Source organism: Peromyscus maniculatus, chromosome 12 (assembly GCF_049852395.1).
Source record: "Peromyscus maniculatus bairdii isolate BWxNUB_F1_BW_parent chromosome 12, HU_Pman_BW_mat_3.1, whole genome shotgun sequence".
NCBI lineage: Eukaryota > Metazoa > Chordata > Mammalia > Rodentia > Cricetidae > Peromyscus > Peromyscus maniculatus.
Window position 1 is genome coordinate 23,255,759 of NC_134863.1, and position 21,260 is coordinate 23,277,018.

Consider the following 21,260-nt stretch of genomic DNA (forward strand, 5'->3'; position numbering starts at 1 on the left):
CATTGGCATGTGTCACACGGGGTCTCGATGACTTAGGAATGGAGTGCCTTCCTGCGCAGTCCTGAGACAGACAACCAGTTCCATCATCTCCTTTGTGGGCAGCATCCCCATCATAATCTATCCAGACAACTGTTCACAAATAATACTCACATCTGGAACTCAAGAGGCACCACGGCATCCCACCCGAAATCAACCAGTTTGTTCCTGCAATCTAGTGACAGTTGTAGAAGGCCAAATATAGTCCAGAGAAAAACGAAATCACATGGAAAACAGGTCATTAAGTGCTCTAGATGTTGAGTTTCACTAAAAACCTTTTCCTTATGAAAACCCCGGAGACCTCTTCTTATCCCTGTTTTTTTTTTGGGGGGGGGGGGGTTTCGAGACAGGGTTTCTCTGTGTAACAGTCTTGGCTGTCCTGGGACTCACTTGTAGCCCAGGCTGGCCTTGAACTCACTGAGATCTGCCTGCCTCTGCCTCCCAAGTGCTAGGATTAAAGCCGTGTGCCACCACCGCCCAGCTTTTCCCTGTATCTTAATGGGCACAACAGGAAATGAAACTCTGACCCTTTTCCCAAGTATCCCCAAGAGCAAACTTATTCAATCATAATCTGTATTGTGCAGAGTGGTGAGCATGTGTCAAGTTCTTTGAAAGGGGACAGAGGGGACAGGCATCTGAACCAACCACACTGCTTTCTCTTCTGTGGCCCCAGGAACGCAGAACGGACAATTTCTCCTCCACAGGCCAAACAACAACACAATAAGGAGAGGCAGAGGAAAGACTGGAGGGGAGGGCAGGCTAACAGCTAATGCTACAGGTCGCAGACCTTTCATTAAATCTTTAAAATAAAAGTAGTACTATCAATGTGCACATTGCGGTTTTCTTTCTCCAGTTTTTTACATCAATACTCTACTCATCCGGAAGAACAAAAACTCAAGTACCCCCAACACCTCAAGTGACCCGCCACATGCTTTGCAGTTTCATCTCTCACAGTAAAACATTGATAATGGGTTGGGAACACTGTAAACCAGATGAATCTTTACAGGTTACTGCCGTGAGCCTCATCTCTACAATATTAACATTTCATTATTACAACTAGCCTAGAACTTAGCAAGGTTCAAATCGCTCTTGGTGTTTGCTACTCCCAAATACTTTTCCTTTTAAATAGAAAAAAGTTCTTAACTTTTAAATTCTGAAAATTCAATGGTTATTACTTGCCCTAGAGGGTGGAGGGGTGTATATGAAATAAGGGCTGATTCAAACAAAAACCGACACCTAGAATCACAACATATACAGACACTCATTTCCAAGGGAAGAGAGGGAAGGGGCGGCACCAGAGGCTGGCATAAAGCCGGAGCGGAAGAACAGCAAATCACTTTGGTTCCTAAAGCCAAATCTGGACAAACAGGCAGAAAAGAAGACAAAAATGGTAAGAACATACAGTCAGTGGGATTTTCTCTGTATCAATGATTTAGTTATAAATATAGATTATTAGTCCTCTTTCTATACATGTAACAAATGTCAAACTCACTACCATGAGATTTCTAAAGTTGACTCTTTCACATTTGTTAAAAAAGGTAAAAATCACATACGTTCCCCCTTTCAGTTTAAGCTCTAAACTGAACTACTACATGTACAACACTGGTCCTAACTTCTATACAAAGTTAAATCATGTCACGCTCCTTTGCCAATATAAAGAGCTACATAATTCCTATCACACTTGCCTTGAATTTAGGCACGAGAAAAACTCAAAGCAACAACTCAAAAGGAACGGGTCAGAGAAGGGAAGGCTACAGAGGAGGGAGAGAGAAGACCAGCAGATGAAATACTCAGACAACTCGAATCTGCCATTCAAGTATGAAAATACCCCAAAGGAGACAACAGACAGGATCTACTGTAGTGGCAGTCATCAGAACAGTATGCAAACGTCAAGCGCTGTCTGCTGGAAATGTAAGGCTAGCGATGCAGTCCACGATTCCTTTTGGACCCTACAGCAGGGGCTCATCTGAAGTCATAATTCTCTCACTGCAATTTTCTCTTGGTCATCTTTAGAAAATAGTAGTTTGCTTGTTTTCTCCATGTGATGCAGACTGTCTCTTTACACCCCTCAGAGTAACAATTTCATGTTTTAAAAAACTTCTTTTAGAAAATGGATAGAAGAATATGAGGCCTCAGTGACAACGTTAGCGGTTGCTCTTCATTGCTTCTTTAGCTGCCAGGATGAGTGGCGTCAAGCTAGACAATGGTTTGGCCAGTTTCAGGAAGGGATGCTGTGAGAAGGAGGGAAAAGGAAGTGCAGACATGTTACTCAGTTAGAAACTAAAGCCCCCCCAGTTACCTATGGACCATTATTTAATAAACTAAACATGTACTTTGATTCCTAAAATTCTCACACTCAGTGCATCACTTTTACACCTTCAAGGGGAGTTGGTTTGTGTGTATGCATGAGCTTGTTTGTGTCTGTACGTTGTTTTCATATTTATGTGTATGTGTGGAGGCCAGAGTTCAATGTCAGGAGCCCTCCTCTATCCCTTTTCCTTGTGTCCTTCACTGACTCTGGTGTCCACTGATTGGCTACAAGCTCCAGGGATCTGTCTGTTTCACCAGCACTGGAGTGTGCGGACACATAAAGTGTACAGACACACAGACATCTCCCGACTCCCCAAGAAGTTGCTCCCTTCCCTTCTTCTCTTTTTGGCTTTTAGAGACGAGGTTTCAGTGTAGCCCTGGCTGTCCTCTTCACTTAGAGATCCTCTGAATGCTGGGATTAAAGGCGGGAACTCTCATGCCTAGCTCTCTTTTTTTTTAAATTTTTTAAAAATTTATTTTATGTCTATGAGTGCGATCTGTATGTACACCTTTTTGCCAGAGTAGGGCATCAGATCTCACTAGAGATGGTTGTGAGCTACCAAGTGGTTGCTGGGAATTGAACTCAGGACTTCTGGAAGAGCACCAATGCTCTTAACCACTGAGCCATCTCTCCAGCCTGTCCTCCCCCCACTTAAATTACATTGTGTGTGTGTGTGTGTGTGTGTGTGTGTCTGTCTGTCTAGAGATAGAACTTAGGTATTCAGGCTTGATGGAAAGTACTTTCACCAAGAGAGCCATGTCATCAACCCCCAGTAAGTTTTCCTAATTGCATAACATCTACGGATTGCAGGGGCCAGGAGTATAGCTCAGAAGGCAGAGTGCCTGCCTTCCATGCAGAAAGCCCCAGGTTCAGCCCCTAGCGCTGCTCAGGAGGATGGTGGTACATCTCTGTAATCCAGTACTTGGGAGGCTCAAGATCATTGTCCATCTTCAGCCACATTGGTGAGCTGTAGGCCAGCCTGGGCCATATATACATAAATGAATAAAGACATAAAATAGTTCTACAGAGTTAAGACCCATAAATATACTCATGACAGCAATGAACAGGTCCAAGGTGTGATTAGTATAGAAAACTTACTGTTATGATTAAAACGTCATGCAATTAAAAATTGTTTTGTAAGGGCTGAAGAGATGGTTCAGCAGGTAAAGGCACTTGCTGGCAAGTCTAATGGCCTGTACCGACGACCCCTGAGACCTACTTGGTGGAAAGAGAGAACCAACTCTTGCAAGTTTTCTCTGACCTCCATAATGTCTGTCTACATATGCAAATGTGCATGCACGAGACAGACAGACAGACAGACACGCACACATTAAATATTTTGTTTTTCAAGACAGGGTTTCTCTGTGTAGCTCTGGCTGTCCTCAAACTCACGGAGACCCACTGCCTCTGCCTCCCGAGTCCTGGGAATAAAGGCGTGCACCATCACTGCCCCGCCATCACAGTTAAGTTTTTAAAAAACTTCATTGCTGGAAATGAAAGCCTGCAGTGGAGGGACTGCCGGACACGTATGAAGTTCACCCCCAAATTTACCTGTAACAGTTCTTTGGCTGAACCCCTTTTCTCCACATCCATCTCCAAACACCGATTTAAGAAATCCCGAAATATCGGGGAAAGTTTCTCTGGATTCTGAAGTTCAGGAGTCCCATTTGTTGCTATCAGGTACAAAGCCTAAAACACAGAAGATTTGGCATATTAAAGCCACTCACAAAATGATACTGCACCACGCTTCATGCTCTGGCCAGTCGCCCTGGCTCTCCAGGGCACTAGAGGCTGGGGGCTTTCGGCTCCTCCCTGCTCTCAGACCTTCACCATCTACCCTAACTCATGCTCTGATGGTGCACAGATCTTTGTTTCAACATCCAGGGACTCCAGGCGCCTCCTCCTCCTCCTCACTTCTTCACTATAGCTCTTTACACTGCAATCGCCAATGTTGCTCCTAACCTGTGGTGATTTCTGTAGCCAGAGAAGCACATCACATTCCCTGACCCTTTCTCCCCTGGCGCTTCCTCAGATGTATGTTTATGGGCACACACTCTCTTCACCAGGACTAGTAACTACACTAACTCATTTACTCGACAGCTTGTCTTTTTCACTCTTAGTACCCCAACACCAGCAACTATTCCTTCCTTCCTTCCTTCCTTCCTTCCTTCCTTCCTTCCTTCCTTCCTTCCTTCCTTCCTTCCTTCCTTCCTTCCTTCCTATATCTATCTATCTATCTATCTATCTATCTATCTATCTATCTATCTATCTATCTATCTATCTATCTATCTATCTAGGTTTTTCGAGAAAGGGTTTCTCCGTGTAGTTTTGGTGCCAGGCTGGCCTGGAACTCACAGAGATCTGCCTGGCTCTGCCTCCCGTGTGCTGGGATTAAAGGTGTGCGCCACCACCGCCCAGCCAATGCCAGCAATTCTAACCCAGGTTCCACTGATCTTTCCAGTGTCCATCATGTCCTTTTTGTGTGTGTGGGGTGCACAGTGGGGATAGAACCCAGGGCCTCGTGCTTGTTAGACAAGCGCTTTGCTGTGGGGGCCAACCTGGACTAGAGTTCCAGGACAGCTAGGGCTATTACACAGAGAAACACTGTTTTGAAAACCCAAAAGAAAAGGCAAAACCATTCCGGCTGACATCCCTTAAACCTGACATCTGCTTATACTGGGCATGGAATCTCAGCATTCCAGATGCAGAGGCAGAGGTTTACTTGGTCTATGCATAGCAAGTTCTAGGCCAGGCTGGACACACAAAACAACCCAAATAAAGTAAAAACACCACTTACTACCCCATATAGGTTCTTAGTGCTTCCAATCAAGAATCTTCCAAACAAGACCCCCCTCCCCCTACTCCATTTATTCTCCCTCCTGTTATTTATTTATCTTGGGGTTTAGGGGGAGGTTTTGAGACAGGGTTTCTCTGTGTAGCCCTGGCTGTCCTGGATCTCACTCTGTAGACCAGGCAGACTTGAACTCAGAGATCCACCTGCCTCTGCCTCCCGAGTGCTGGGACTAAAGTAAAGGTCCTATGGACCGCTGAGCCACCTCTCCTGACCCTCTCTCTGTCTCTTGAGACAGGACCTTGGCCTTTAGCTCTGGCTACTCAATATACAGCTGAGCCTGGCTTCAAACTTGTGGCTATCCTCCTGCCTCAGCCTCTTGATACCACATTACAGGCCTGAGCTACTGTTAGGAAATTTAAAGGTTGGAGAGAGGGGCAGAGTCATCCCTTTAGCTTCTGGAGCACTCAGTGCAGTCTGCTCTTTTGTCTGAATACAGGCTTTAACATTACCATTTAGGCATCTTACCTCAGAGAACTAACTTTCCTCATCCTTGGGACTTAGGAGCCAAGAGTCATTGGTGATAACCTTGCGATACCCAGGGCACCTAAATGTGTAGGGCTGGGGATGTGGCTCAGTCGATAGTGTTTAGCATGCATGATGCCATGGGTTCAGTTCTCAGCACCACATAAAACTGGGTGGTAGTGGTACACACCTGCATGTCTAGTGTTTGGGAGGTAGAGGCAGGAAAATCAGAAACTCATGGTCATCTTCAGCTACAAAGCAGCCCCCCCCCCAACAACAAGGGAAAAACCAACTATCTAGGGTACTTCAACTCTGTAGAAAAGCAATTCCATTCACATTAACAAAACTGTATGACTTATTACCCCAAATCTACAGACTTTTGAACTCTACTCTGTAACTCAGAGACAATACAATTTTTAGATACAGAGATTAGATCTCATCAACCGTATTCTAAATCCTTGTCCAATGGCTGACATAAGCCAAGCACACAGTGTGTTATGAAGAAAAGGACTCTTCCTGGCCCTAAGTGATGGCTCCACGTAAGACACTCCCTGCCAAGTCCGACAGCCGGAGTTAAGGGGAGAAACCATCCCACCAGTTGTCCTCTGACCTCCAACATGCACTGTGGTGCGCACACGCACGCGCGCACACACACACTCCCCCACACACACACCTCGCTGGTCTTACCCTCAGAGGATTTTCATTGAGGTATGGAGGCTCTCCCTCAACCATCTCGATAGCCATGATGCCCAGAGACCAGATGTCAACTTTGGGGCCATAGGCTTTTCGTGTAACCACCTCTGGTGCCATCCAGTATGGCGTTCCAACCATAGTACTGCGTTTGCTCTGCTCAGGGGTGATCTGGGCACAGAAGCCAAAGTCAGCTACAGAGAAAGCAAAGCACCAAGGTTATTGGCTTCAACGGAAGCTTCCATCCTGTTCACCTCAGCAGGCGCGGCTGCACCCTCACCATCCACCTTCCTCTTTGCAAAGAGTTTGAAAATAAAGCAAAACAGCAAGTTTAAAACTTGAGGATGTTATTTACTAATAATTTTCACATTTACTTTTGACAACAACATATACAGTATCAGGTCTTTTTCTTCTGAGTAACTAATTCTTTTCTACAGAGTTAAAATTGAAAGTGGTAAAAAAAAAAAATTATCCAAAGTGAACAATAAAACTAAATGCAGTGAGCCAGATGGTGGTGGCACATGCAATTTAACCCAGCACTCAGGGGGCAGAGGCAGGGGGATCTGAGTTTGTGGCCAGCCTGGTCTACAGAGTGAGTTCCAGGACAGCTAGGGATACACAGAGAAACCCTGTCTCGAAAATCCAAAACAAACAAATCCAAAAACCTAAATGCAGTGATTAAACCTGGCAATGTTCAAGACATGGAAACTACATCTCTTTCTTTTTTTGGTCGGCTACTGTTTCTTAATACTTTCTTTTAACATTTATTTTGTGTATGTAGGGTACATGCGTCATAGAGCATGTGGGAGTTCAGAGGACAATATTCAAGAGTTCCCTTTCTCTCACCATGTGGGTTCTGGGAACTGAACTCAGGGTGTCATGCTTGGTAGCAAACACCTTTACTGGCTGAACCACCTGGCCAGCAGGAATTGAAATTTTAATAAAACAGCCAGAGCTAGAATCATTATGCATCCAACTCGGCAGAAGGCCTAGAAAAAGTCCACACTTAACTGTAACTGCACCGGGAAGGTGCTCCAGCTGTCTCATTGCGCTCAAAGAACAAGATGCCTGCTGTAGCACCTGATACTACACTAGCTGGGATGAGAATTTATAACTTTGTTTCTTTCCTTCTGTTGTTAAGCCCATTTAACTCCTAATTTTTTGGATTTTATTCAGATAGGGTTTCATGTAGCCTAGGCCGGCTTTGAACTCAAGATGTAGTCAGGAATGACCTTGAAGGCCAGTCAAGGTGGTACATGCCTTTCAATCGCAGCAATCAATAGGGAGCCAGAGACAAATCTATCTCTGTGAGTTTGAGGCTAGCCTGTTTATATAGTGAGTGCCAGGACAGCCAAGCTAAGTAGTGAGATCCTGTCTCACAATAACATCAACAACAAATCCCCCCAAATGAATTTGTGAGACTCCTAACAGCCTTCTGAGTGCTGAGATGACAGGGATGCACTACCATGTGACTCCTTACATAACCTGTTAGCAAGAGGCCTTCTTACCCTTAGACTTGACTGTTACTATGTATAAAAACCATCAAAGATAGTTTTTGCTTTTTTTTTAGTTTATAACTTTTTAAAACAAAACAAAACAAAAACAGGGTTTCTCTGTGTAACAGTCCAGGCTGTCCTGGAACTTGCTTTGTAGACCAGGCTGGCCTTGAACTCAAGAAATCCGACTACCTCTGCCTCCTGAGTGCTGGGATTAAAGGAGTGTTGGGATCCAGTCTTACAGTATAGACAAGACTGGCCTGGAACTCACTGGAAAAAAAGGTTGTGTCATCACACCTGGCTTTATTTCTGGCTTTGTGAAGACAGGGTCTCATATTTATAAGATGAATACATATATAGCTTGAGGCCAGATGAGATACATGATATTGTCTCAAAAACATGGGGTGTGGGGGAGGCACAGTTTGGTACTCTGGGTTTAATCCTAAACTGCATAATACTGGGTGTGGTGGCACACTCGTACCCTCAGCACGGGAGGCAAGAGGCAGGGCTTCTGCAGGTTCAGTCAGCCTGGGCTATGTAGTGACTTTACGGCCCGGCCAGGCTACAGAGCAGGCCCCACTGCAAAAGAATAACAAGTGTTTCGACCATCTGATTATCAAACAACATTTCAGAGAGTATGGCTAAGGGGGTGGGGAGGGGAGAAGGCCCTTTTAGCAGATGAGATTTAAAATAAAAAAAGCTTTTGGTTTCTTGATTCAAGATAACGCTTTGAAGTTTTGAAAGTGGTCCTCCAGGGGAGTAGTTGGGACTGTGGCCCTGGAAAAAGTCTGGCTGCTTCATGACTTCCTGTGTCTGACAGATAAGGTTTTAGGAAAGGAGACTATTCCATGTCACTCTGAGGTCAAGATCACAGTCTTTCTCTGATTAGGCTGTCTCCAAAAATTCTATAAGGGTGAAGGGGCAGGCTGAGAAAAATACGCCAAACAATTACACCCAGTCACATTTCCTACAAAGCAGAATCCTATCAGGGTAGCCCAGATACCAGTCCTCTGCATATCATTTTGTTTTATTTTAATCTCCAAAAATAATTCCCAACATTAGTATTTTCCCTATTGCTCATATGAACAAACAAAACAAAACAAAGAACAAAGACATATCAAGTAATTTACGCAAAATACTCATCAAGTAGTAAGATAAACACAGGTTGTCAGTTCACAATGCACATTTAACAGGTCCCCACCCTTCACACAGTAAACCACAGATATATTAAAACGTCACTTCATTGCTACTCACTAAGTTTAACTGAGCCTTCCATTCCCAAGAGCACGTTGTCACTTTTGATGTCTCTGTGGATCACTTGATTAGCATGTAAAAACTCCAAGGCCTGTAAACACTGAATACAGAGAACACCTATCAATAAAACATCCCAACAAGTCCAAGGGAGGTCACATACAGTGCAAGGGTCTGAGCACTGCTCTGCCCAGGAGGAGGCCCTCCACGATTTAACATCTGGAGAGAAAAGATATCCTTTCACCTGCAAAGTCAGGAAAAACAAACAAAAGCTTCGACTCTGGCTGGGCATGACACATGCCTGTCTTCTCAGCACTGGCAGGCTGAAGGAGAAGGATGGAGCGCTCCGAGAGAGCCCAAGCTGGGTGTACAAAGCAACACTGCTTTAAAAAGGGCAGTGGCTCACGCCTTTAATCAAGCACTCAGCAGGCATAGGTAGATGAGCTCTGAATTTTGAGTCCAGCCTGGTCTACAGAGTTCCAGGACAGCTAGGGCTACACAGAGAAATCCTGCCTCTGACAAATAAATAAATAGTCTAAAAAACAAACAAACAAACAAACAAACAAACAAAACAACCCAAGATATTCTTCCATTGTCTGCCCTTGAACGCTATTGTATAGCAAAACATGATCAGAACTCCTGATCCTCTGCCTCTACTTCCACAGTGCTGGGATTGCAGGGATGGGCCAGTGTGTTAGGCTTATTAACTAATGCCTCATCTGTTTGCTTGGTCACTGCTTTTCCTGGGGGGAGTGGGAGGGTTTTTGTTCTGTACCCCATGTTGGCTGGGAGCTCCTCATAAGCCTGCTGCCCCAGTCTCACAAAGCATGAGGACTACAGGTGCAAAGCACCGTACCTGGAGATTGAGTCTCCCCGCTGACCTCTGATTATGTGTGGGGATAGCTGTGTACCTGGGTTCAATGCTTTTGGAGGCCAGAAGAGGGAATGGGATCCCCTGAAGCAGGAATTACAGGCAGATGAAAGTTGCCAGACATTGGTGCTGGAAACTAAACTCCAGTTCCCTGGAAGAGCAGGAAGCATTTTTCTTGTTTTTTGTTTTTTTGTCTGTCTGTCTGTCTGTCTGTCTCTCTCTCTCTCTCTCTCTCTCTCTCTCTTTCGAGACAGGGTTTCTCTTGTGTAGCTTTGAGCCTTTCCTGGAACTCACTTGGTAGCCCAGGCTGGCCTCGAACTCAGAGAGATCCACCTGCCTCTACCTCCCGAGTGCTGGGATTAAAGGCGTGTGCCACTACCGCCCGGCCTAGCATTTTTAACCAGTGAGCCATCTTTCCAAGCTCCACTTCTCACTGATTTTCTGAAGGTAGTTTTCAGTGGATCACTTATAAAATGAAGACTGGGTCTATATAACTTCTAGGCCTTTTCAGGTTTAAATGTCTAAAGCTGCACCGCACTTGGTAAGCGCGCGCGCACACACACACACACACACACACACACACACACACACACACACACACACAGGTTTAAAGGTCTAAAGCTGCACCGCACTCGGTAAGCACACATACACAGGTGTAAATGTCTAAAGCTGCACTGTACTTGGTAAGCACACACACACACACACACACACACACACAGGTTTAAATGTCTAAAGCTGCACCACACTTGTAAGCACACACATACACATACACACACACACACACACACACACACACACACACACACACACACGTTTAAATGTCTAAAGCTGCACCGCACTTGGTAAACACACACAGATTTTTGAGTAATGATCTCAACCTTAAGTGGATTGTGACCAGGCATAACCATGGGGGTGCACACCTTTAATCCCAGCATTCAGGAGGCAGAAGAAGGAGGATTTCTGTAAAGCTAGGCAGAGCTACATAGTAAGATCTTGTGTCTGTGTCTCTCTCTCTCTCTCTCTCTCTCTCTCTCTCTCTCACACACACACACACACACACACACACACACACACACACAAACACACACACACACAGTTTATTTGTGATTACTCCTACTAGAACCTGAGCCACCCCAGAGTCTTGGTTTGAACTACAGATAAGTAGTTAGGATTTGCTCCGGCTTCAATGTGGTCTGAGCAGACGTCCTCATACGGTCATGGCGGAGCTATCAAACTTCATCCACAGCCTGGTGGAAGGAGAGGGCGGTGGCAGGGCTCAGTGGCACAGCACCAGCATTCATGAGGCTCTGAGGTTCAATGCCAGCACCGCAAAAACAAAATAAAGAATCCTTAGTAGAAAAGAGTCACTTTCCGAGACTGGAGAGATGGCTCAGCAGTTAAGAGCACTGACTGCTCTTCTAGAGGACCCAGGTTCAGTTCCCAGCACCCACATGGCAGCCCACAAGTGTCTCTAACTCCAGGATCCAATATCCTCACACAGACATACAGACATACATGCAGGCAAAAACCAATGCACATAAAAGTAAAAATAAATAAATTTAAAAAAAAAAACAAAAAAAACACTTTTCCTCTGATGCCTCATACCAGAAAGCATTGAGTAAAAAGACTAAGTTTCTCCCTTCCTTAAACAGAAAATGATATTTTTGGGGATCAGAGAGATGGCTCAGCCACTAAAAGCACTGGCCGCTTTTCCAGAGAACCTGGGTCACAGTAGCTCATAACTCTAACTCCAATCCCAATGCCCTCTCCTGGCCTCCTCGGGTACTGCATGCATGCACTGCACAGGCAAATATGCAGACAAAACACCTCCCCCCCCACAAAATACAATACACAAAATCTCAAACAAACTCTGATCTAGTGTTTTTAAATATAAAAGGAGACCGAACTGTAAATCTGAGAAAACTCAGTTGTATTTTTTATTATTCCCATCAGAGTAGGTAAAAAATTGTATACCATTTACAACAACTAAAAATCTTATTCCAAAATCTCAACTACCGCTCCCCCCGCCCCCCCTTTTTTTTTTGGCTTTTTGAGACAGGGTCTCTTGTGTAGCCCTGGCTGTCCTTGTACTTAGAGATCCACCTGCCTCTGCCTCCCAAGTGCTGGGATTAAAGGTGTATCACCATGCCTGGTTTTGAACTGTTCATTTAAGTGGGGGAGATAGATCTGTGTCAGTACACTTAATCAGGTTCTTGGGAAGGATAAAGGGTAGGGAAATATTTATACAAATTTACAAATTTGTCATAGTTGTAAAATTCTGGCACAAAAAGAAAATCAAAGTGAATGGGCAACAAAACTTTTATTTTTTATTATGTATACAGTGTTCTGTCTGCATGTATGCCTGCAGACCAGAAGAGGGCAACAGATGGTTGTGAGCCACCAAGTAGTTGCTGGGAATTGAACTCAGGACCTGTGGAAGAGCAGCCAGTGCTCTTAACTGCTGAGCCATCTCTCCAGGTAGATAATAGAACTTCTAAAACTGTTAGGTCAACTGAGCAGAACTGCTAGAAAAACCAATGGAACACAAATTTGTAAATTTTAGCCAGCTTTTAAGTGACACAATGTACTCTTTAAGGGATGTGTGCTATTTGGAACTATTAAAGAGCTCCGTGTGACACCAGGCACAGTGGTGCACGCCTGTAATTCCAGCACCTAGGAGTACCACAATGAAGTCATCCTCCTGCATATTGCTTGAGGCCAGCCAGGACCACAGGAGGCCCGATCTCACAGAGCAGCCAGTTGATATTTTCTAAGAATTGGGTTTTAAATACCTTTGGTAAAAGCTGAAAAAGAAAGATCTCCTATATGCAATCTTTCCTGTTCACATTTGTATCACTGTACATTGCTGAAGGCTAAAGACAAACCACAAAGAACACAAAATAGTCCTATGAACTTAGCCCAAACCTCCACAAGTTGTCCTCTGACTTCCATGTATGTGTCATGGTATGCACATGCCCACACATACGCATACACATACAAGTAAAAATGTAATAAAAATTTAAAATATATGTATATAAGAAAATAACTAGTTTCATCACCTTCAGTGGTCTTACTAAAGCCAAGGGCATTGCAGATATTTAAGCATATACATCTTGTCACATTGGTTCTAGTTTCTACTACTGACTCATACATTTTTGTTTGTTTTTGTGTTTGGAGATAGGGTTTCTCTGTGTAGTTTTGTGTCTGTCCTAGATCTTACTCTGTAGCCCAGGCTTCCCTCAAGCTCACAGAGATCCGCCTGGCTCTGCCTCCCGAGTACTGGGATTAAAAGCATGCACCACCACTGCCCAGCTTTGATTCACACACTTTTAATGGTATTCCATTTTCCTATCTAGATAATCACACTGTTAAAGTCTGCCTGTGACTTCTATACCTCACAGGACCATGTTTTGTCCCCAAATTATCTTCCACAGGAAGGAAAGGGCTAAAGTTCTTTTTTTTTGTTTTTTGTTTTTATTGGAGACAGGGTCTCACTATGCAGTCCTGGCTGGCCTCACATTTATAGAGCTCTCCCTATGCATCCCTATGCCCAGCAGGATTGAAGCTCTTATCTGGGGTGAAATAATAGAGGAAAAACTTGCAAAAAAAGAACACACAAAATGTATACAGAGAAAAAGTCTCTGCACATACACACAAAAAAAATCTTTCTTTCTTCATCCTTGCTAAGTACACACTCTAACATCCAAAGGACGCAGACTCACCTCTCTGCACACAGCTGCAATTTGTGCTTCATCCATACAGGTTTCTGTTACAACATCAGTGAGGGACCCACCAGCAAGGTACTCCATTACCACAAACAACTCATCTCCTACCAGGTAACTGAAAACAGAACATACAAAAAACATGTGAGTTTTTATTTTTTCTAAGAACATGGCTCTCTGCACGGAGGAATTAAAATGCCAAGCATATTAACAATAAAAGCAAAGAGCCAACAGTTTGAGAACTAGGAAGAGCACTAGGTAGGTACAGCAGCACAGATTTAGATGTTCTCAGCTGGGCGGAGTGGTGCACACCTTTAGTCCCAGCACTGGATCTCTGTGAGTTTGAGGCCAGCCTCATCTACATAGTGGGTTTCTGAACAGCCAGAGCTACATAACGAGACCCCATATGAAAAAAATAAAACAAACAAACAAAAAATGAAGATGTCCTTAGCTGAAAGCAATCTACAATCCCAACACTCAAGAAGCAGTTAGGAAGATGGCCCTGAACTGGAGGAGCTATAGATAAGACACAGTCTCATGCAAAACAAATGAAAGCCAGAAAACAAAAATGTCTCAGAATCATTTTAAAGTTATAGTTTTCCCACATTGTTAGAGTATATAAATGTTATTGCAATTAGAATAATCCAATATAATTGCTCTAAAAAAAGAATCATTTCATTGGGGCAAGCTAGGCATGGTAGTCACTGAGGGAGGGAGCTGCAAGTTCAAAACCCTGTCTCAAAAAATAAAAAACAAACAAAAAGAAAAAACAAGACCCCCCCCCCCCCAATCCCCGTATGTGTGTGAGAAGGGGAATGAACAAGGGGGAGATCTGGAAATGTTCAGTAACTCATCCGAGGTCACACATATAGATATTGACATATCCTCAGCCAAGTCAACCAGTAACCCCAAAGCCTAGGCTTTGTCTAAGCTTTCATGCTGTGCTGATGGGGAACAATATTTTATTTTTAAAAAAATTTAAATTAATTTATGCATATGGATGTTTTGTCTGTGTATGTGTGTGAGTACCAATCAACATGCCTAGAGGCAAGAAGAGGGTGCTGAGAACTGAACCCAGGTCCTCTGGAAGAGCAGCCAGTGATCCTAACCACTGAGCAATCTCTCCAGCTCTGTGAAATTGATAGTTCAAAAAAGCAAAAATGGGTGGCTGGAGTGTTAAGAGAAGCTGTCTTTCCAGAGGACTCACACCTGGATGCTCAAAACCACTCTACCCAGTTCTAGGCTCTCTAGATATCATCATTCGAAGCAGTGCACACAGACAAGCAGGCACACACATTCACATAAGTAAAAAAATTCTTAAAAGGAGAAGACATAGGTAATATAATCATAATTTCAAAAAACAAAAAAGATTTCAAAAAGCAAGCAAGGAAATGAATCTGAAAATTTTGTTTCTTTGAATAAAGTCCTTACAAATAAGGGTCAAAGTCTCCTATTCTAAGCAAATTTAAATGTAGAACAAAATCATCTGCAATCTATCATATCTAATGCAACCCATGCTATCATTCACTAAAGATTATATCTAATACAATCTGTTATCATTCACTAAAGTCTTACTATCTAATACAACCTACGTGGTCATTCACTCAAGTAAATGAGATTCCTTTTTAAAAAAAAAAATCAGTTGTAGGGCCAGAGAGATGGCTCAGTGGTTAAGAGCACTGGCTGCTCTTCCAGAGGACCCAGGTTCATTCCCTGCATCCGAATGGCAGCTGTCTTTAACTCCAGTTCCAGGGGATCTGGCACCCTCACAGACATACATGTAGGCAAAACACCAATGCACATAAAAATAAATAAATCTGTAAAGAAAACCAGTTGTAACATACACAATTTTATATTTTGCCCTTTATTTGTTGTTTACCACAACAGCTAAGCTCAGAGATCTTTTGACAGCAACTTGAAATGGAAACATGAAAAGTAACACCTGTAATAAAAACTGTCTTGCCGGACGGTGGTGGCGCACACCTTTAATCCAAGCACTTGGGAAGCAGAGGTAGGCCTGGTCTACAGAGCGAGATCCAGGAAAGGTGCAAAGCTACACAGAGAAACCCTGTCTCAAAAAATCAAAAACAAACAAACAAACAAAAACTGTCTGGCCATGGTGACACATGCTCTGACCCCAGCTTCCTGAGAGGCCAAAGCAGGCCCACCGCAGGCTTGAGGCTTTCCTCCTGGGTTACATAAAATAAAAACTAATCTCACAGTTGAAAACCTATGGCTAGTCATCTCTGAGGTAGATCACAGCACGAAACCCAGCCAGCCATTTCCTAACGTTTCTGCTCTGCTCATTTCAGTGAGGACAAGCTCCACCAGCAACCCTTCACTGAGATGTCCTCTCCCCTGCCCAGTGAGATCCTTTCAGAAAAGGCCCTCTCTGCAGTGTGTGGTTTTCACCTTTCTTCCCCGCCTCCTCGGGCTTCCTTTTCAGCATTGGTATTTCAGTCTCAAATGCTGTATGTATGCAGAGTCTGGAAGAGGGAGCTGACTGCCCTAGACCAGAGTCACAGTGGGTATGAGCCATTATGTGGGTCCTCTAGAAGGCAGCAAGAGCTCTTAATTGTTCAGCCCTCTCTCCAGCCCTAAATGTCCACACTTTTATCCCAGTGTATCTTTGTTTCTTTGCTCATTAATTCTTTATGTTTTAAGATTTATCTATGTAATTTACCTGTGTATGTTTGCTACAGTGAGTTTATGTGCACTATGTGAGTGCTAACAGAGGCCAAAACAGGGCATGGATCCTCTGAAGTGGAGTTACAGGCAGCTCTAAGTTACCATGTGGGTGCTGGGTCCTCCCCAAGAACAGTAAGTGCTCAGCAAGAGCACAAATCATTTCTCTAGCCTCCTTTTCTCGTTTCTTTCTTTCTTTCTTCACTCTCCTTTTAGGACAGGGCCTAATTAGGCTTGCCCTGCACCCTTCCATCCTCCTGTCTTAGCTCTCCAATGCTGGAATCACAGCCATGAATCACTACCCAAGTTGATCTCAATTTTATTTTATTTTTTCCTTTTATTTTATTTTCCAATACCATTCAGTTCTACATATCAGCCACAGATTCCCTTGTTCTCCCCGCTCCTGGCCCCTCCCCTTCCCCCCAGCCCACTCCCCATTCCCACCTCCTCCAGGGCAAAGCCTCCCCCGAGGACTGAGATGGACCTGATAGACTCAGTCCAGGCAGGTCCAGTCCCCTCCTTCCAGACTGAGCCAAGCGTCCCTGCCTAAGTCCCAGGTTTCAAACAGCCAACTCATGCAGTGAGCACAGGACCCAGTCCCACTGCCTAGATGCCTCCCAAACAGATCAAGCCAATCAACTGTCTCACCTATTCAGAGGGCCTGATCCAGTTGGGGGCCCCTCAGCCTTTTGTTCATAATTCATGTGTTTCCATTTGTTTGGCTATTTGTCCCTGTGCTTTATCCAACCTTGGTTTCAACAATTCTCCCTCATATAAACCCTCCGCTTTCTCGCCAATCAGACTCCCGGAGATCTCAATTTTAAAGAACACATTCGTATTTACCTGTCCAAGAAGTTGACTATGTTGGGATTCTTTAATTCTTTCATCACCAGAATTTCATTAATGATCAATTCCTTCTTTGGTTGTTTCTGTAAATTAATCTGCTTAATAGCAACCTATAATAAAAACATATTTGAAACATCAAAACAGCAATCCTAATTCTCTGACAAAGTTACAAGCACCAATTGGCTAGTTAAATAAGTATACCTCACACAGAGAGACTGTAATTTACTCATACATGATGTTTTTACATGTTTATTGCCTATGCACAATGTTTTGTGATACAGATTCTAAATTACATTTGAATTTGTTTTTAAAATGGCATTCTGTTTGTTTTATGTGTGTCGTTATGCATGTGCCATGTTGCACATGCTGAAACCAGAGGGAATGAACTCAGGGTGGTGAGTGACTTTATCTGATGAGCTATCTCACTGACCCTAGATTTATCTTCAAGTTTACTAACCAACTAAGGTCAGTCTATACAAGGAATTACTCTTAAAATTCGAAACTGGCAAATATTTTTAAAATATTCCCTAACATAATAACTGTTGCTAAGACTGACAGATCAACTCTTATAATACATTCTAGGGCTGGGCCGACAGCTCAGCTACTAAAGCACTTCCAAGTACAAAGATCTGAGTTCCTTCTGTCCCCAAACCTGCTGTGGGGGCATGGATTTATAAATCCAGTGCTTGGGAAGTCCACATAGGCAGACCCCTAGTTCCCTGGTCAGCCAGCCTCACTTATTTGGTGAGGACAGCCTCTGGCTGCTACACATTTATGCACACGAAAGCACACAGCCCCATGTACCCACAGCATGGTTCGCCCTACACAAAGAGCTGATGGAACAGTGGCTACCTCTTGTCCTAGTGCCACATCAGTCGCAGTAAAAACGGTGCCAGAAGCCCTGGAGGAGAAAAGACGGAACAGAATTAAGTTCTTGAGTTACACCCTTCACACTATTCCAACACTGTGAACAAGTGAAAAATTATTTAACATCTTAAGACTCAAGACTTCTAAAACAAAAAGAGGGGAAAAACAATGAGGCAATCCCTGTGGCTAAAACTTACCCAGGAAATATTTCAGAACTATGAAACTCTAAGGGAAGAAAAAGAAGAAAACAGCACACACTCACAAATCTACTTCTATGCTTAAGAAACTAAGAAGTGGCAGGGCATGACGGCCCACACCTTCAATCCCAGCACTCGGGAGGCAGAGGCAGGAGGATCTCTGTGGGTTTGAGGCCAGCCTGGGCTACAGAGTGAGTTCCAGGACAGCCAGGGCTATGTAGAGAGATCCTGTCATACAAAAAAACAAAAACAAAACAAAACAAAAAAACCAAACCAAACCAAAATAACACAAAAACCAACCAACCAACTAAACAACCAAAAACCCCCAGGTGAAAAACAACAAACACCACCCCCATGAACAAGTAAGCCAGGGTGTCTATGTCTATGAGCCCCCACTCAGGAGATTAAGGCAGGAGGGTGACGCTAGCTCAGTGCTAGTTTGGGCTTCAGAGAGTTTGTCTCAAGAAAGCAAAATTCAAACCAAACAACAAAATCAAACACTAAACTATAACAAAACTTGAAGGCTGTCTCTCTATCCTTTGTAACAGGACCTACTGGCCTGCGTTCTGTGTGTATTCTGTCTGGGTTTGATATGTACCATTCCTAAACACGTTTCTGAACTTCTAATCACAAAAAGACATGGATATGTTTCTGAAGAAAATATACTTCACTTCATTTTTAAACTTCACAAAGTTTTGTTTCAAGGATTTCTCTTCAATTTCAACACTAGATTTGTGATTGTCATTCATATGTATAAGTATTATTCTTATTTATTCATCATCATTACTATGTAATTAATTATTTATTGTTATTCAAAAGTACAAACATAAAAAAGGCTGGAGATGGAGCTCAGTAGCAGAACCCTTGCCTGGCAGGCACAAGTTTCTAGGTTTAATCTCCAGCACTGAAAACAGTGACTTCCAATTTTTTGTTACTAAAATCCGTGTTAAATTAAGATTGGAAGAGGAAACAAAACAAAAAAACCAAAAATTCAATACTTGATTTAAAGATTTTTTTTACTGCCAATAGCCTGCAAAAAATATTTTAATTATCTTTAAAATACATTATATATGTAATTTTTCTACCTATCTGATCCCTCATCACCTACGGGAAAAAGCAATGAAAGCCACACATGGTGACACACACTTTTAGTCCTAGCACCAGAGAAGCTAAGGATGGAGGATCACTAAGACTTGGATTACACAGTGAGTGTGGGGCCAGCCTGGGCTACATAGTTCCCTATTGAAGAAGGTGATGGAGGAAGTGAAGGGGAGGAGAACAGGTTGAGAGAAAGAGGAGGAGGGAGGAGAGGCAACATAAAGTTACTATTTACCAGTGCTGGGTTACTTTTATTTTTTGAGACAGGGTCTTGCTATGGGCTCAGGCTAGCCTCCAATCTGTAGCAATCCTGCCCCAGCATCAAGTGATAGGGTTACAAGTATGTATCATTATACCCAACTCAGAAGTACAGTTCTGCTTTAACATCTCTACACACAACTGTGTTATGTATTTACACAAGCTCCCAAGGTAACACCCAGAAGAGTTAAGTACTCAGTGTCTGAGGGAAGATTCTGTACACCTAGGAGGACTGAATATGAAACCAACAGACTCAAACTTACCCTTGTCCAATTTTTTCATATCTTGTGTATTTTTTCTTAGGGTCACCTATGCTCACAATAGTTCCTATTTTAAACAAACAAAAATTAGAAGCCAGTCAAGCAAACTAAATGTAAATAAAATTTGGTAATTATTCCTTTTAATAATCTGCACTGATTATAAAGGTGCTTTTCCATACACCAAGTTTCAAAAGTAATTTGCTTTAAACAATCAACACTGAAGAAAAATAAGCAGGGGCTGGAGAAATGTCTCAACAGTTAAAACCACAGGACCTGGGTTCAGTTTCCAGCACCCGCATAATAGCTTACATACACCCATAACTCCAGTTCCAGGGGATCCAACATCCACTCCTGACCACTGCTGACACTAAGGCATACACGTGATGCACATACATACATACATACATACATACATACATACATACATATAAGCAAAACACTCAATACACATAAAATTTTAAAGTTGAAAAGAAACCAAAAAAAAAAAGCAATAAAAGGTGGTGACACTCTTCTCCATTGGGTTAGACCTGACCGACACCCCGACACCCCCTCCCAACACACACACACACACACACACACACACACACACACACACACACACACATACACAAAGTTTCTCTGTGTAGCTCTGGCCGTCCTGGAACTCACTTCTGTATACCAGGCTGGCCTAGGATTCAGAGATCCACCTGCCTCTGCCTCCTGAATGCTGGGATTAAAGATGTTTGCCACCACTGGTTAGACCAGGTTAGACATTTTAATCACTTTCTTAAAAATCACGACATTTAGCCAGGTGGTGGTGGTGCACACCATTAATCCCAGCACTCAGGAGGCAGAGCCAGGCGGATCTGTGAGTTTGAGGACAGCCTGGTCTACAAAGCAAGTTCCAGGACAGACTCCAAAGACACCCCCCACCACCACCACCAAAAAAAATCATGCCATTTGCCAGGCAGTGGTGGCGCACGCCTTTAAACCCAGCACTCGGGAGGCAGAGGCAGGCAGATCTCTGAGGTCTGCCTGGTCTACAGACTAAGTGCCAGAACAGCCAGGACTACACAGAGAAATCCTATCTCAAAACACAAAAACAAACAAAAAAAGACATTTTAGTATAACCAACTATCTCAGCCAGCCTGAAACTCATGGGGTTCTCAGGATGCAGGGGGTATTGTGTGTGTGTGTGTGTGTGTGTGTGTGTGTGTGTGTGTGTGTGTGTGTGTAAAGACAAAAACAAAACCCAGGCTCATGTATCACAGGCTAGTCTTGAACTCACTAAGTAGTTGAGGATGATCTTAAACTTTTGACCCTCTTACTTCTACCTCACAGATGCTGGGATGCAAGTATGCATCATCCTGTCCCATT

The 21,260-nt window shown here is 43.4% G+C and overlaps 1 protein-coding gene across 2 annotated transcripts in view; it reads right to left on the bottom strand.

Annotated features, from left to right (window-relative positions):
- Positions 1-375: 375 nt before the first annotated feature.
- Pak2 (p21 (RAC1) activated kinase 2) overlaps positions 376-21,260 on the bottom strand; it is a 64,699-nt gene continuing 43,814 nt past the window's right edge. For both annotated transcript variants that reach the window (XM_042259169.2, XM_076548706.1), the window contains exons 8-15: positions 19,908-19,971; positions 18,077-18,125; positions 17,222-17,334; positions 13,694-13,811; positions 9,104-9,203; positions 6,351-6,547; positions 3,899-4,036; positions 376-2,267 (exon numbers count right to left, since the gene is read on the bottom strand). In XM_042259169.2, the coding sequence (XP_042115103.1) occupies positions 2,181-2,267; positions 3,899-4,036; positions 6,351-6,547; positions 9,104-9,203; positions 13,694-13,811; positions 17,222-17,334; positions 18,077-18,125; positions 19,908-19,971 (866 nt within the window). In that variant the 3' untranslated portion in view covers positions 376-2,180. The remainder of the gene's footprint in view (positions 2,268-3,898; positions 4,037-6,350; positions 6,548-9,103; positions 9,204-13,693; positions 13,812-17,221; positions 17,335-18,076; positions 18,126-19,907; positions 19,972-21,260) is intronic.